This window comes from Macrotis lagotis, chromosome 4 (assembly GCF_037893015.1).
Source record: "Macrotis lagotis isolate mMagLag1 chromosome 4, bilby.v1.9.chrom.fasta, whole genome shotgun sequence".
Classification (NCBI taxonomy): domain Eukaryota; kingdom Metazoa; phylum Chordata; class Mammalia; order Peramelemorphia; family Peramelidae; genus Macrotis; species Macrotis lagotis.
The window spans coordinates 5,256,121-5,273,847 of NC_133661.1; the positions used below are offsets into that span (position 1 = coordinate 5,256,121).

The window sequence follows — 17,727 nt, forward strand, 5'->3', positions numbered from 1 at the left end:
ATAGCCACTAGCCATATGGCCTTCTCTCCTCTTAGGTTTCCTCATCTATAAAGTGAGGAAGACAATAGCATCTACTCCCCAAGGTGGCTGTGAAAATCAACAAATGAAATCCTATTTGTGAGCCGTCTGTGAATCTTGAAGCACTATATCAATTCTAGCTATGACTCCTGCAGCTACCATGACTGCTATTGCTAATTGTTGCTTGTCCTTAGTGCTCAAAGAAGACTGATGACATGGGGGCATGACAGCTTGACTTGTAAGTGAATTGGATTCAGGTGAGATACGGCCACGAAACCTCACAGCCCTTGTTTTCTCCTCCAGAGTCATCAGAATGGCAAGACATGGGTCAGGAAGACTGGAGGTGGCCCAGATGCAGTGGGTCTTTTGAAGCTAAGGTCTCCTTTTCCACCATGAAGGTGGGCCAGAAATGTTGACTATCATTAATTGGAAATACTTTAGAATGGAAATCATTAGCTTCTCTCTCTCTCCCCTTGCCCCCTTCCTTCCTTCTTTCCTAAAATTGCTATACTGTTAGGTAAGGGAAAGGACATCCATATGGTTTACTTAGATTTTAGCAAAGTATCTGACAGAATCTCTCAGGATGTTCTTATGAAAAATCTAAGCTAGAGAAGTGTGTCAAATCTAAATAGAAAAAGGAGACACTGATCTCTATGTAAGGATCTCTGTCACCACACAGTGACTTAGTTTTAAATTCTATGTTTTATTTTTTTAAATATTTTGTTAAATATTTCCCAATTTCATTTTAATGTGGTGCCCTCTGATTTTTGCGAGGTTTGATGAATCTAGGCCAGACAATAATACAATCAGGTGTCTCTGAACCTTAAATGGCTAATTAAAGAGTAGCCATGAAGGGCTCATTGTCAACTTGGAAGGTCTCTAGTTATGCACCCCAGGGATTTATGGTTGGGGCTGTGCATTTCATATTTTTAATCAATGACTTGTAAAAAGACACATATAGCATTCTTATTTCAATCTGGAGCTAAAACAAAACCAGGAGGTTTTGTCAGAGCCAGGACCCAGAAAAGATCTTGGCAGCCTAGAATGTTTACCTGAATCTAATAAGAATAAATTAAATGGGGAACAGGGTACATTTGGTTCAAAAATCAGCTTCAAAAACCTAAGCTTGGGAATGTGTCTATTGGAGGTCTATCTGCAAGTTTGATGGGGACCAACAATGTGACATGGGAACCAGTCAAGCAGATGTGGTCTTCCTTGAGAAGTCAAGTCCTGGGAGGGTGGAGATGAGCTTGCTCTCATCCTTAACAGTAACTACCACATAATAGGAGCTTAATAAGCTTGGTCAGTTTAATTGAAGCTTTGCCTGCTTTTGGAGTGGCCTTGGGTTCAGGACCACACAGGTGGTAATGCTGCCATTCATCAATCATGGATGCCCAGCTACCCCCCGAGCCCAAATCTAACCTCAGATAACAGTTAACTTTGTGACTGCTGGAAGCCTTGTGTTTGCAGAAGGATGCCTCCCATGGCAGCCCACACTAGCTCTGATGCAGCCAATTGTTAGGAATGATTTCCCAACATCCTGAATCTCAATCTCACACCTCCCTCCCATTGCTCCTTTTGGGACCAGGCAGAGCAAGTTAGCTCTCCTTTCACATGATGATGATGATGATGATGATGATGATGATGATGATGATGTTTTGTCCTGCATTCTCGAAGACCATGACGTCAGGAAGTTGAGGCCATGACAAGCATGTAAACTGGATTTGAGGGAGAGGGGCTGTGCTAGTCCCCAGCCTCATTTTCTGCTCCAGAGTTATCTGGGTTCAGTAACCAGATAGGAATCAGGATGACTGGAGATGGCCCTGGATGCGAGGCAAGTGACTTGCCTAAGATCACACAGCTAGGATGTGTCAGAGGTCTCTACCCGCTACACCATCTGACTGTCCTTAAAACTACAGACATGGTAGCATATGCTATTTCTATTTACACTTGAGCAAAGAAAGCAAGGACTAGATGGGAAAATGGCAGGAAACAGTCACTTCTGGGCACCTCTTCACTTTTTGTCAAGTCCAGGAGCTTTCTTTTCAGCTTAGTTTTGGAAGGGTTCCCTTTTTCAAGGGTGCTGTCTTTTGGGAGCTCTCCATCCTTTTAGAAAGTTCACAAACATTTCCCCTTCTTCCTTTTCCCCTTGGCTTAGAATTGGCATGTGAAGGGACTTCACTCCAAAGCAGCAATCCCAAGCAGGCACCAGGGAAGTGTGGATGAATTCCTTCCTATTTGCAGAAGGATCAGGGATTTGTCTTGGGGTCACTGCTAAAATTTCCTTCTCAGCTTAGAGCAGCTGTTTTTCTGAACCCATCCCTGATGTTGGCTTATTGCATGACCCTGGACCAGACACGTCCCCATTCAGCCTCAGTTTCCTTTTCTTTCAGGCTGAGACTGCTTGGATCAACTTGTTTCTAGGTTGTGGTGAGACTCACATGAGACATGCAGCTCTAACAGGATGTATTTAGGATCCACAGCATCATCTCATTCCTCTCCTTGCTTTGGCCAAGGCTCAGATAGATAGAAACAGTCCCAGGATAAACCATGAACATGAACCAGCTTGTTGCTTGGGTAGCCTCCTCCTGAACAAGTAGATGAAATGACAGCTCCAGTTCACTCTGGGTCGGTTCACTGAGAGCATTTTTGGGACTACTCCAGGAGCAGAGGATGGGGATGAGGATATGACCCACAGCCGTTCCCCACATGGTCAAGCCTCCTTTACATGTTCAGCAACATAGATGATTGGAAACTTTTGAAAAATGGCATTCTTGTTTTTTTTAAGGCGATGGTGTTAAGTGGCATGTCCTAAGTTATACAGCTAAGTAATTATTAAGTGTCCGAGACTGGATCTGAACTCAGGTCCTCCTGACTCCAGGGCTGGTGCTCTATCCACTGCACATTCTTAAGCTTTTTTATGTTTCAGGATTGTGGGCAGCAATTGAACTGTAATGATGCTTCATTTCTAGTCCAGGTTGCAGGTTGTGTGCTCCAGGATATTGTGAGGTCTGTATTTGGAGTGTGGGTCAGTCCTTAAAAGACAGCCAGTTTCTGATGGATAACTTCTAGCCACCAGGTCAATTCTTTTTTTTTTAATCTGCTGAAATGGCAGCAGAATTGCCCATATTTTAATTATTAGTTTTTATCAAATATCTCTTCATTTTATATTTAAATTTGTATTAGGAGTTCTTACTAAGTGCCTCTTCCTAGTGAAGAGAGCTGGGCTTTATGCTGGGTGACCATGGATGAGAGGGTGGAAATGTCCATCAGGAGCTGGGCTATCAACACTTCTGGATGAACTAGGTGGGGCCTCAGGCTAATGAACTGCTGCTCCCCTTAAACAAGAGGCGAGACCCCCTAGCTCTTCTCTCACCAGATGCACTGACAACGTTATAGATGTGCCCCCTTTCCTTTCATTAGGAGGTGACACCCCAGGAGCAGACCTCTGAAAAAACAGGAAGGCAAGCTAATTATCTACCTCTCTGAGTCTCCAAAGGGAGAAGGAATTAGCAGTCCTCTTGATGGATGGAGCCTCACTGGGGAGCCAAACCCTTGGGTTTGAAAGTAAAACCCAACTCTCCCTCTCCCACCAAAAACTGCCCCCTGCAGAGAGAATTCTGTGGACGGGGGTGTCGAGAAGGGCTTTTTCACAAAACCCCAAGAAATCAAACACGCAGAGGTGCCACATGTTGACCCTGATCCTAAATGATGGAGTGATGATGAATTCCTGACAGCCTACCCATTCCAGGGGAAGTCTGTGTAGGAGGTGATGACTGTGGTGATGCCAACGTGAGGTTGGGCCTGATTGCATGGAGGCGGTGGATGCCTCTGGCCCCCGTACCAGCTCACCACAGATGGGGTCGCCTCTAGAGGGGCCAGACCACCCGCTCAGGCTCCCAGACTATGTAGACAGCCGCGGTGGGACTAATGGGGTATTTTAAATCCTCCTTTCTTGGGAATCAAGAAAGTGGGTAAAATCTCTGAGTTAAGTATTTTGAAAACTTGCCAATCCTAGGTAAATCTCACTCTGGCTGGGACCAGAGCCAAGTGAGCTCGTAGGAACTGACTCCCACATCTGGGATTAAGAGGATTTTTGCTCAGTAATAGTATCTTATACTTATATAATGTCTTTCATCCAGAAGGATCCCAAAGCTTTTTATGAATTTAACTACTTTAGTCCCTGAAGAACTACATTCACATCTGGGGTAAGACAACAACAACAAAAATGAAAACTAAAGAAGCCCCCTTAGAGCGGATGAAAATGGAGGCAGTCAGGCTTTGGATCAAGGGTGGGTGGGAAAGCAACCAAGGCAGGGAGGGGCATCCTGCCTCACTTGGAGAAAGGATGACCACCAGTGGTCTGAACTCTGTCCTCATATTTTTGTGCAAAGGGCAAAAGTATGAGGCCACCTAGGTGGTGTAGTCAAAAGAGTTCTGGACCTGAAGTCAGGTAGACCTGAGATCTAATCCTAGCTGAGTGACCCTGGGCAAGTCACTCAACCTCTCCCTGCCTCAGTTTCCTTTTCTTTGAAATGAGAAAATTAAGAACACCTACCTCTATGCCACAGATTGTGGAAAGATTTATAACGTGCTTTGCAAACCTTAAAGCTCTCAAGAAATGCCTGCAAATGTTGCTGTCTTCTCCATTAGAAGGGAAGCTCCTATACCCTTTGATCCAGCAATACCACTACTGGGTCTATACCCTGAAGAGATGATGAAAAAGGGTAAAAACATCACTCTTACTTTACTATTGCCCTGAAAGTTACTGAGCTGCATCTTTCCCAAAGACCCCTCAAACCAGCCTGGATGGTCTTCTTCTCTTCTTCCTTCCTTTCCCCATTCATTCATTGATTCACTTATTCCTTTACTTACTTACCAGTTTTTAAGCCATACATTTATTCATTCATCCATTTATTCATTTATTTATCTAGTCATCCATCCATTCATGTATTCATTTGTCTATTTATCTAATACTTAACTAGTCACCCACCCACCCACCCACCCACCCATTTGCTTCTTTATCCATTAATTCATTTATTTATTTAGTCATTCATTGTTTATCTAACTCCTACTTATCTATCTAGTCACTGTATTCATTTATTTATCTAGCTAACCTCCCTTTTCACTTTTGCACACACATCCTTCTGGGGAGCTCTTGGCCCAGCACCAGGGCCCAGAAGTAGAGACAACTCACTGCAAGTGAAGACATTAGGCCTGAAAGTAAGATACCCAAAGAGTGGCAGCCCCCGGCCCAGCTGATAACTTACTGTACAGGATCGATCTTCATTACTGTCCGTGTAGTATCTTTTTTTTTTCTTGTGGCTCTTTTCAATGAAACAAAAAGCATTAATGAGAAACTTTAAAGGCTTGTTAACAATATCCTTTCATCAATCAAAGGCCTGTCAGAGCCTCGCTCCCCATCAATTTTCACCTCCTTCCTGGCTACCCTCTGTGACGTGCTTATCCACTTTCCCGCTGAAATAGCAAGATCCTTGTCGGGGCTGACCTGGGCTGATGGAGCCCAGACCCTCTCCATCTGTCTGCGGCTGGAGCCACTTGGTCCAGAAGCCTCTGGACTCTCACCCTCCGCTGCGACGGGCTGTCCAGACCTGTGGTTTCTCCAGTCGCTGGGCCCGGCTTCCAGCCACCACGTCCATGACACTTAACACAGACGGTGTTTGCTCCGGATCTGCTTCTGTCCAAAGCTTGCCCTCTTTCACATCTCCGGAACTGATAAGGAGTAAATCGACTCAACTTTAGTTAGGGAATGCCAAGTTTTAATTGAGTGCCCAGAACCAGAGAAATGCAGCCCAGTTCAGAGACCTGTGGGAGGCCAAGGAGATTGACACCCAAATTACCACAGTACCGGACTGTCCTTCCTTACTGACCCATAAACAAGAGGGGGACCAGTGCCTGGGAGCTTGGGGGGCAGAGGGAAGGAGGACCCTTCTTGACCGCTCTTCTGGAATCATTTCTGGACCAAGATATATCAAACTACTTGATGCAGCCTCCCATCCACCCACATCCTGCACACTCTGTGTGTGTTGTGGCTCTCTGACTCATTCCAGAAATGGCTCTGACAGGGCCATCCATGTCACCATGGGACCCTGGCTGAAGTGGGGGGCAGGAGCACAGAACATCATTGTCACCGGGAGAATGAGGAAGGGTATGTGTAATGTGTGTAGCATGCATGTATGTGTAATGCGTGTGATGTGGGAGCACATACATATCGTGTGCATGAGATATGATGAATGTGTGTAATGTGTGTAAGTAATGTGTATGCGGTGTGGGTGTGAGTGTATGTGTGCACACACATGTGAGATGATGCATGTGATGTGACTGTGAGTGTGTAACAGCCAGAGGGGGAGCTGAGCAACAAGGGCACCAGTGGCTCCTCTCCAGCATTTTAAACAAGGCTCCTCTGTTTTTTCAGGATTGGCGCAGGGATTACAATTAAATCTGGGAACGCAATTCTTCAAGGATTTTTACATGCTGACAAGAATTTTACTGAGAAATTACTCCTGAGCAGGGCATCAGTCTTCCCAGACTCCCCTTGGGGTCCCACACTTGGGTTCTAGGCAATCTCTCCTATAGATGCTTATTTTCAGACTGTTCCTGAAGGCAACAAGTCAGGGAGCAACCGTGTTCATCAACAGTTTGGGAAGAAAGTTTCCACAGAAATGCCACCTCCTTGTTCCACAGCCATGATCATCTCAGCTGATGGAGATGGGCGGCTCCAACTGTGCCCTGTGCAGCTGCCGCAGGGACACCTCCTTTTCTATGGCCCCTGGAGGCTGGGGAAGTGCTCAGTCTCCTCACAATCTGGGAGCTGGCTTCTGAAGTGCTCCCGTCGACAGATGAGGAAACTGAGCTGGTCATTGGTCTCCTCAGTCTTGGGGTATCCCAGGCAGCAAGTGTATGGGGCTAGATTTGAACCCAGATTCCTCTCTCTCCAATTCTGACCCTCCATTTCTTTTCACCCTGCTATGAAAAATAGGAAAAACTTCAAATAGTAGAGGCATTAGCAGCTGGGGTGATGGGCCCCATCTTTGGTCCACTGCTGTCGGCCACCACTTCACTTTGCTCATGCCGCCAGGAGTGGACACATGCCTGGAGACAGGGAATCTTTGACATCATTGGGGAAGAAACCCTTGCTGTGTGCATCTCAATCATGAAACCTGAGGTCTCACACATTTCTGGATGCTTTTGTTTCCATCTACTAAGTGTGGATCTCTGACCAGAAGGGTCTTGTCTGACTCTGGGCATCTATCGAGGCAGCTCGCATAGTATGGGTGGTGACCCTAAAGGGAGGGTCCAGTCTCTGTTTTCTCAGTTGGATCATTTTGGCCCTGTGACTCATCTGCGCAATGGGTGTGGGGCAGTACCAAACAAATTGGAGATTTGGACCATGGACGCCTAACAACATGGTGCTGGGCCTGGGATATTGGATGAGAGGTGGGAAGGATGTGATAGGTGAAGCAGGAGAGGCAGCAACCCGGCTTCTAAGCAGAATGACAACCTTTGTGTCATGGCCAAGGCTTTGGAACACATTTTCCTTTTCCATAAGAAGGGTGGGGGGGAGAGTGGTCAACAGGGTGCCAGTTCCTTTTAAGGTTTCAATCTGTGCACTTAAAATGTTTGCTCACCTCTTTGGTCTTCACTGGGATCACGCGCCCCCTCCCTTTCATTCTGAGGTCTCCATCTCACCTATTCCCAGTGGCCAGCCCCTTCTTGAGGTTTGGGGTGGCTGGCCCCTCCTTCACTGGCAGTCACCCCAAGTGCATCTCAGGGGCTTACGAAAGTCTAACCTACAAGGGCCATTTTTAATGCAACTGGGAGGATGGCAGCTCACTTTGCCCTATGGTTGGGACCAAAGCTTTGTTCCACAACAATCCCCACTGGTGCATTCCTGGGGCTGCCTCTCTGAAATGCTGTCACTGAGGTGGTTTGGAAGCTCTGGACTGTTCTGCTCATTTTCAAATTCATTCTTAGAGAGGAGGGGTTCAAATGGTGAGTGAGGGGCTTCTCCACATTTGTGGAGTCCATTCATGAACTTCTTAACTACAGTGCCCTCTGTTGGAAAGCTTGGCCAGTGAAGAGACAGCTGGGCCTGCAGCCCACACTCACCCAGCTCCACTGGCTCCCTCAGCTCCTATTCTGACACCCCCCTCCCGGCCTGGCAGCAGGCATCTTTCCTCGGGGACCCCCTCCTCTGTCTGAGGGCATCTCCTGTCCCAGCCCAGCCCTCTCCACTCAGCGTCCAAAGAAAGAGGACCACCCTCTTGCCCCCCCCCCCAGTGATGCAGGGCCCCCCCATCCCAGGGCCACATAGGCATCCTTCTCCACTGGGGCCTTGCCCCTTGGCTGGTTCTATCAACAACCCAGGCCACACAGCCTGGGCTCATGTGGGGAGCTGTACAGGAAGGACAAGGGGGTGATATGATGGTTTTACTGGGGAAGGGAAAGTCCTCAGAGGCTCCGTTGAATGAACGAAGCAAGGTCGGTCCAGGTGGACCTCTGACCTCGGTTTGTCTCAATGCTTGGCCAAGAGAAACACCCCATCCTCCACAGAAGGCTGCCGTGTGGTGGTCTGGGCTGTGGTTTACACAGGTAGCAGAAATCTTGACCAGAGCCCCAGTTGCAGGGGCCTGCCCCCCACTGGTCCAGGGCCCCATCCCCTTGCTCTGCTCAGATACAATGATGGGCACAGTGAGCTGGCAACACAATCTGGAGCTCGGTGGGGAGTGGTCCCCTTTGGTGTCTCAAGGCCGCTGACTTCAATTCCCCCTCCAGCAGACAATTCCAGGGGAAGGTCTGGGGCTGTCTTTGTTCCCCTGACCTGCAGCCCGAGGGAGGCAAAGTAGAAACCAGATAGGAGAGAGGACGCCAACCTTGGGTAAAGCTTTATTTCTCTGAGAGTAGGGCCCCGAGCAGATGGCAGCTGAACGAAGTGCACAGATCGACGCCCTCCCCCCCCAAAGACATGAATAAAAAGCTATTTTATCTGACTTTGGCCATAGGCATAATTGGTGGTGTTGGCATTTCTAGAGTGGGCAGTGAAGGGACAGCCTGGAGACCACCCTTGCCACAGGTCAAACCTGAGAGAGTGGGGATCTTGGGCAGCACTGCTGGCAGAGGGACAACTCTCTGGCCTGCACAAACACAAGGGGGAGCAGGAACTGGGGGGGGTGTCACCCCCCCCCGCTGCCCCCTGGTGAGCCAGATGCTTCCTTGGAGGGGCAGGGTACCTCCCACTCCCTGGTCCGTGCTTTAATAGGCATTAAAAATAGAACAAAAACAGGTCTGGAGATGGGAACAAAACACAGGCAGCGATGCCAGGCGCTGGCCACATGGCTCCTTCTGCCAGGAAGGGGACCAGCAGCAGGGGCCCTGGGAGCCAGTCACCCACACCAGCCCCTCACCCTTAAATGTGACATTATAGTGGAACAACTCTCAAATGTTTATTTCCCCCCAGCATGTTAAATTCTGCCTGTGTACTGTGGTGGGCCTGGGGGTCCAAGTAGCCCTAGTTGTTGGCTCATTTTCTTTTCAAGTGCTTCTCATGGTCCAGAAGCCACTCCTTCACATCCACGCCAGCGCCCGTGTAGTTGCCCATTTGTCCACTGCTATAGATCACTCGGTGGCATGGGACGATGATTGGGACCTGGGGGGGGAGAGAGGAAGAGAGAGAGGGGTCACTGCTGGGGGTGGGGGGCTGACTCAGAGGAAGAACTCAGCCCTGGGGGTCAACAGCAGGAGTCTCTGTGACTTCTGAGGTGGGGGAGGAAGAGATGCAAGCCTCCTACCCCTTCCAGCTTCAGAAGCCCCTCTTGGGGGTCTCTGCCATCCCAGGTCAAGCTGCAATCTTTGGGGTCACTGGACCATCCAGGCCGATGAGGAGGCCCAGGACCCCAGGCCGGCTTCCAGGGCAGAGAGCTCCCTTTTGACAGTGGGATATGGGGCTTCCTTGGGTTCAAGAAGAGCCAAAGCCTGGACCATAGTGGACGAGGCTAGACCATCAAATCCCAGTCTCAAGAAGCCAAGAGCTCCCAGGGTCTCAGGCTCTTAACTTGGGGGTCAGTGAAGTGGTTTTTAAAGTTTTTTTTGGTAAGGCAATGGGGTTAAGTGACTTGCCTAAGGCCACACAGCTAGGTAATTATTAAGTGTCTGAGGCTGGATTTGAACTTATGTCCTCCTGACTCCAGGCCGGTGCTCTATCCACTGCACCACCTAGCTGCCTCTAGTTAAGTGTTTTTAAAACCCTTCTGGGACCCTCTGGGATACAGAGGTGGCAGTGACACCCCCAGGAGGGACTCCCAAAGATGGAAGGGATGGGGGGCTTGTCACTCTCTATCTCATCTTGTATGTTTTTAGAACCTTGATTCACTGGAGGGGACGGAGGCTTCCCCACAGGCCTAGGTTGTGAACCATTCTAAAGGAGACCTTCTAATGGTGGAGGGGTCCATTGATACCCCTTCCAACCCCTAACCCTGAGCCCCAGGGGGTCTGCCAAGCGAGGATGTGCCCACAGGTGGAGGGCTCTGGTAACCTCAGAGCCTGGTGGAAGGGCTAGCTGAGACCTTATGATCCATTCCCCACCCCCTGAGGAGGGTGAGGGCTGATGCAGGACTAGAACTGAGCCCCTGACTTCTGCCTCCATGGAGGGAAGCCTACAGGGGGTCAGAGAGCAAGGGGGGGATCTTGTCTTGATTTTCTGAAGAGTCTACACTTTTAATTGGGAAAGCTCGGTGACAGTGAGGAGAAGATACTTCCTGTAATTTCGTGCTTGGGACTCATTCTGCAGCTACTGACGCCACACCTATGCCTGCTGCGTCCTGTCTCTGTGACCTTGAGCACGCTGCCACCGCTCATTTGTAAAATGAGGGGGCTGGATCAACGGCCTGTGTCCAAGGTGCTCCCTTCCAATTCTAAATCTATGATCTGAGAGGCGCAGGACTGCTGAGGCAGGAGGGGTCTCTGGGGTCCCCAGTCATGTAGGCAAAGTCCGGAGGAGAGCATGAACCAATCCTGTGCTCGCTGGCAGGTGGTGGTCTCCTGACTGGGCTCTTCTCACTACTGTCCTATAGAGAAGAGGGTTCTGACTTTAAAAGGAAAATCAAGAATCATGAATCGTGGTGACAAGCCACCAGCCCGAGTCTTGGGAGAGATCGGCATTCAGACATGCGACAACATGGCGGACAGCACCAACTCAGCATGCTCAGAGTAGTTGAGGTGAGACTGTTCAGATCAGAGTTGCAATTTTCTCCCTTTAAAATGAGTTTGTGACTCTACAGAAGCTCTCCAATTGATTGATTTAGGTTCCAAATGGATCACCTTGGCTTATTCCCAGACAGACCGTGGTGGGCCTCCACCTGCTCAAGGGCCACAGGAATTTGGCTGCTGTTCCTATCCACGTTATTCCATAGCAGTGTGCAAGTTCAGGGATGGGCAAATTGTGCCAAGACTCCCTGTGGTCCTTGCTTCCCTCCTGGTGGCACCTCTTCCCCTCCCCATTTCCCTTCTCATCGGCGGCTGCCTCTTCCTCGCGACTCCTCCTGGGACCCATTATTGAAAATTCTGAATGAATGAGTGAACATGAAGACTCAAAGTATTGTGGCAAATCAAGTCCAGCATCTGGGATATGGATGTCCTGGGTGCAAATCCTGTCTGGTCCTGGACATGTCAAATAGTCAGCCTTAGTTCGCTCCTAACCCACCTCCCAACAAGTTCACATGTGTAAAGCCCCAGGAAGCCCCTACCAGGCCTGGGGGGGGGGGAGAAAAGCAACCACCTCAAGGATCTGAGAACCTCAGTTGGAAGAGGCTGATTCCCTTCCTTAGTTTTCCAGAAGGAGAAACTGAAGTGGAGAGTGACTTCTGACATTTTCTTCAGATCTTCAAGTCCATCCACCATGTTGCTATGCATGGAACTGTTCAAGCTACAGTCCCATAGGGCCCAATACATACCGTGTCTTGTCCTCAAAGTTGAAAAACCATTAATTAACCTTCTCTTTCAGCAAAAAGGAACTTTCCCAAATTTTATGTAAAAAGTTAGCAGATCACAGGAAATACAGAATCTCGTCATTTTCTGTGAGTATCCCTTTTATTCCTGAGATGTTCCTTGTGGGAAAGTAAGCGCGCCACCTCTAAGAAGCGAGCAGTGTTGATCCTAGTGCCTCCTGATCAAATAGAGGAGCCCAACAGGGTAGCAGCTCCAGGAATAGGAAGGGACTGGACCATTTCAATGGGGGGATGACAGCATAGTTTCGGTCTGTTTCCTTAGGCTCCGGTTCAAAATGGAGGGTTGGTCATCGGTCTTCTTTCTTCTGACTTGCTGTATGTAACGGCTCTTTACACATAGAAAATGGGTTCTCCCCTCACTCTTATCCACAGAGGCAATGATAGATGCATCACTGCAGGTGAAAAAGGGGTTTGGCAGCTGAAATGGTTTCTTTCCCTCCTCAGGAGGGGAGAGGGGCTACATCTCCCCAAACCCTCCCCATCTGCATCATGGAGAGGTATGGAGGGCTGCTACTTCTCTTAGTCAGCTCAGCCATTAAACTAAGGAGACTTGTGAAACTTGTTGGGGTCCTGAGACCATGGTCCCAGGAGCCCTCCCATCCTTTCCTTTAAAGCCTGCCAGCATCAATATCTAACTTTCATCAATAACCCAGAAGCCCCTCCAATGAACAGTCCATCAAAATCCTCCTGCTGGGAGATCCCACCCACCCTGAGCACAAGTTCCTCCTTCCTGCAGCCTGCTCTCAAATGCTAAAAAACTTCCAAACCCACAGATTTGTCTCTAACAAAAACAACATGAAGGGGCCTTTCAATCAATAATGGAATCCCTCTGATTCTGGCACCAGCTGAATATTTTCTCCAACTTTGCGTTCATTCTTCTGGGTAGCAGCCCACAAGGGAAAGAGCTTGTTTTCACTCGCAGCCTCATCAATACCTAAATCCTGGTGAACAAGTGACATGGAGACGCTCTAATCAATAACTCCCTGGGCGTTTTTTCTTCTGGTCAAATGGCTCAGCACAACTGACAGCAGTGACACCTAGAACACGACGCTAAATCTTTATCAGCAGCGACCACCACTGCCACCATGCAAGGGCCCGGCAGAACAAGCCACTCAAGCTGCTCAGTCATTAGTGCTCATGGAGAGCTGTGACTAAACCAGCTCCTGGAGACTGTGCTTGTTTAGAAAAAGGTGGGGTGAAAACTCGCTGCACGCGCAACCATCGATCCACCTCTGAACCACATTTAACAAATTCTGGCCCTGGCTGAAGCTGGAAGAATGGGGCAGCAATGGGGAGCTTGGCTGGGAATGGATGGAGGGGTGCCAGCTTGCAGAGTGGACAGCAAAAATGGTCCAGAACAGATCGATGATTCCAGAAGAGAAATGATCAAAAAGAAAGAAAGAAAAGCATCTTAGCTCAAAATGCCCTTTCATCTCATCTGCCCTGGGAGAAATGGAAAAGGAAGCAACAAGTGCTATCCAAAGACCCAGAGTCTGCTTGATACATCGACGCCACCCAAGGATGGCAGATAGCGGAGCATGCCACAGCCCACCCCCTCCTCTGAAGCCTTAGTGTACCCTCCACTTGGGTATGGACAGTGTCTGGGCTGGGTTCCAGTGGACGAGACCCTGACAGGAGCAGGGCCACCGAAGACATTGTCCTTGAGTGATGGTCAATGCTACCTGCCTCCAGAGAGGGCCCGTGACGCCTTGCTGGTCCTTCTCTCCTAGTCTAATGAGATTTCTAATTGAACTTTATGGGCAGCCTTTGGGGCCCACAGGCCTCACAACCAATCTCCATCGCAGTAAACCGCTGGAAGATTTTCTTGCTAAAGGTGAGCCGTCCCTGGCGTGGCTTCGGCGTAATTTCAAGCCCAGACGATGCATGTGTCGGCAGCTGCCGGCACCTTCTCCACCTTCTCATAAAGTTGAAGGTCACTGTATGAATTATGTGAAAGAGGGAATCTGGCAGAGAGCCCTCCCCGCCCTGGGCTGCCCTTTGCATACAGGACAATAGAGAGTCTAGAACGTCCCCCCCCCCCAAGTGTGAGCCCCCAACCAGGCTGGCCACCTCTCCCAGCTGGGTCACCAGGGTCCCTCTCCCTCTTTCTTACTGTGCAAGTCCTGGCTTTCCCTAAAGGGTGGTGTCCTGGCCACCTCCTGCCAGGACTGTCCTCACATTCCCCAGTTTTCTTACAGCTTTGCTCCCCTACTCACAAACCTGTCTGGACAGGACTTGCCAGTTTGTCCATGACCCATCAACCCTCACCCTGGACCTCCCAGAATCAGTAAGCCTTCCATAAAGTCTGGGCTCCAAGGACTGGATTTAATGGTCCATGAATGGGGCTGCCATCTTGGTCTGAAGCCTGGGGAAGCACAGGCCCAGCCAGAGGAGCTTGGACTGCCCCCCTCCACCCCCACCTGGCTGCTCTCTTGTGTCCCCCATGGATCTGGGGGCTGTGAGAGACCCCAAGAGTGCACAAGGCTGTTTTTGCCTGTCTGTGTCTTTCTAGGGCTCCAGGTGTGACTGCTCATCAGGCACTGTCCAGCAGGACTGATTGGCTGGGAACAACCAGAGGAGACAGGCTCCACAACTGACTGGTTGCTGCAACTGTAGACACTGGATCTCCCAGAGGTCTGAATAAATACTTTTTTAGAAAAAATGTAGAAAAATTACTTTTAAAAAGTGATGGGCAGGCAGTGTCTCCAGTTGTGGACCCAGGCCCCCTCTTTCCGATTTCAATACAGCTGAAGTCAGTCTAGTCTATCCCCTAGAAGGATGCTGGCTTGGGATTCTAACTGTAGTCACACTTTGGAGGTCTCCAAAGGAAAGTACCTCGTGGGTCAGCTGCCACCCTCTCATGGCTGGGGCTTGGTCACTGGTGGCAGATGATGCACTCTGCAGAAGGAGGCTGGCACCTTCCAAGCCTACCCCTGATCAAGCTTCCCCTCAGTTTTGCCATTAAGCTGGCTGGCCCTTCCAAGGAAATGTTGTCCCTGTGCTCATGCTGTCTTCTCAGTGCCAGTGGGGGGGGGGGGCTGCTTTCTCTCCTGTAGGAGGCGAGATGACACTTCTCAAAGCAGAGACCCCAGCCGTGCCTTTTTGAAAGGTCTCTCTGACTTGAGAGATTTCATGGAAGTATTTGCTCTCCCTGAAATAACAGTATGGTTCTGTGTTTTGGAGACCTCCACCAGGCTGGAGAGAAAGCACTGGGTGACGAGCACCCTGGCTGCCAAGGGAAGCCCCTAAAGCCGAGACTGTGGCTGAGCTGTCTAGAGTCCTGGTCAGCTCCCTGCCCCACCCCCCCATACGACCAGACTCCTCCAAGGCCTCAGATCTGCCCCCTCTTCTCTGTGGTGAGTCACAACTGGCTGTCCCTTCTGGGTCAGGGAGCACCAGCCTTGAGTACATGGGGCAGAGGAAGGAGACAAGCCACCAGCAATGGGCGCACCCATCCTTCAACTTCATACATAACCAAGTCAAAAGCAAGTCTGAGACAAGGGAGAGATTCATGCCAGGCCTCTGGAGCCAGATATGGGGATCAGGTCCCTTCCCTGCTCAGTAGTCAGTGATGCCCCCCAGTTTCACCTTTACAACTCAAGGACAGGGGGCTCTCTTATCTGGAACTCCCCACTTATCAGAGACCCCTGGTAGATGTGGTGTCCATGAATGCCCATGCTTATCATGGCTGTGTCTGGGGCCAAAGGCATCCCCAGATCTACACACACACACACGTACTCAAGTATCTGTGCCTTCACACACACATGGGGCAAGGGGGCACCCACATATGCATCTACATTCATGAACACTTCCCTCATTATTTACTGGCTTTATTTTTATGCAGAGTCTATTTTTTTAGTTTTTTTTTTTTTGCAAGGCAGTGGGGTTAAGTGACTTGCCCAAGGCCACATAGCTAGGTAATTATTATGTGTTTGAGGCTGGATTTGAACTCAGGTACTCCTGACACCAGAGCTGGTGCTCTATCCATTGCACCACTGCAGGGTCTATTGTTAACTGTACACAGGTCCCTCATTGCCAGTGGGGCTGAGGAAGTCCTGAGTTCAAGTCCTACCTTGGACAAGTTGCTTCCCCTCTGGCTGCCTCAGGGTCCTCATTTGAACAACGGGACTGAGAGGCTCCTTCCTCCCAGGATGGGTGTGAGGACAAGAGAGCATGAGGCGCTTTAAGAGAAATGCTGCACACAGTCAGTGTCTAATAAAGGTATGCTGACTGCAGCCCCAGAGAGGAACACACACCCTTTTGCACTGACACCTCGCCCCAGATCAGCATCCCCTCACCCGCCTGGCCCGCCTCCACCATGGTCCTTACTGGGTTGTTCCTCATGGCTCCCCCAACGGCTCTGGCAGCTCTGCTCTTCCCCACCAGGGCTGCCAGCTGCTGGTAAGAAATGGTGTCTCCCATTTTCACAGCCGTCATCAGCTTCAACAACACCTGTCTTCTGAAAGAGTCTGAAAGATAAGGATGGAGAGTGACACATGGCTCCAATGACACGTGAGAAAGAGCTGCTGCCGGGGCCCCAGTGGTCCTGAGTGCACCACCTTGGCCCCATTCACATTTTGTCACCAGACTAGGAAGTGGGTATCAATGGCACCAGGGCAGAACTCCACCTTCAAAAGGGAAAGAATGGCTCCATGGAAGGCTTCTTCATTGGGTGGGCAGGAATAAAGGAGCTCAGAGACAAGGAAGAGGTGGAGAAAGAACTGGCTTCTCTCCTGGACTTCCAAAGCTCTGGTATGACTGGCTCATGCCAAACTTCAGCTGCCACCTGGAGGGGAAGAATACCCAGCACCAGGGGCTGGAGGAGAGTGGAGATTCCCCACCAACCTCCAGAAACTGCTCAGAATGTACAGTGATCTAAAATCTGGGGCCTGGCCATGACCTTGGCCATGGGCATTACTAATGAACAAGTCTGCCAAAATAAAACAACCTTATTCCCATTTTAATTGCATTTGCTCTCCCCCCCCAACTCAAGGCTTTATGCCACCCCCCCCGATGCCAAGCTCATGGAGGAAGGACCCCCACCTCCTGGTAGGGTTAGCATCACTCCTAAACTACTGTCCTCCTGTCATCCGTGGGGCTCCAGGGAGGCTGGCCAGGCCAGGACTTGGACTGCTGCACCCAGAGGCCCAGGGAGGGCCAGGTTTTCAGAGGAAGAGAGCAACAGCAGAGGGGGCTCCTCAGGCGTGGCCATGATGGCTCCAAGATGCTGCTGGGTACCCAACTCCCCAAGCAGAAAGGGAGCGTCCCACTGTATGTGTGTTAAATAATAAAAATCACTTCTTAACTGGAGAGAACGCTAATCACTTCCCTGAAAAAAAAATCTGTTTAGTCTTTATTATAACATTAAGCAAATTAAACATCAGCATAATCCAGGTGATATGAGAACAGGGTCATCAAAGAAATTAACTTTGTTGTTCATCCATTTACATGGATTAGGAGAGGGCAGCCGATAGGAAACGTGCTCCAGTTTTTATGATATAATTTCAAACTGTACACCATTTGTGGCAGGAGGGTGACTGGGGGGTTAATCAGACTGATTTGTCCTTTTAATTGCTTTCTATTCAAAGAAAATTCATTAGATAATGTTCTCTTCAAAATTCATGAATCAATTTAAGTGGAGAAAGCACATTCCGGAGCCGAGCGGGTTCATTAGCACTTGCAGTTG

The 17,727-nt window shown here is 49.6% G+C and overlaps 1 protein-coding gene across 1 annotated transcript in view; it reads right to left on the minus strand.

The window, feature by feature from the left end:
- Positions 1–9,463: 9,463 nt before the first annotated feature.
- The window catches only part of MGMT (O-6-methylguanine-DNA methyltransferase), a 262,691-nt gene continuing 254,427 nt past the window's right edge, over positions 9,464–17,727 (minus strand). The window contains exons 4-5 of the mRNA XM_074232162.1: positions 16,371–16,510; positions 9,464–9,685 (exon numbers count right to left, since the gene is read on the minus strand). Of these exons, the coding sequence (XP_074088263.1) occupies positions 9,560–9,685; positions 16,371–16,510 (266 nt within the window). The 3' untranslated portion in view covers positions 9,464–9,559. The remainder of the gene's footprint in view (positions 9,686–16,370; positions 16,511–17,727) is intronic.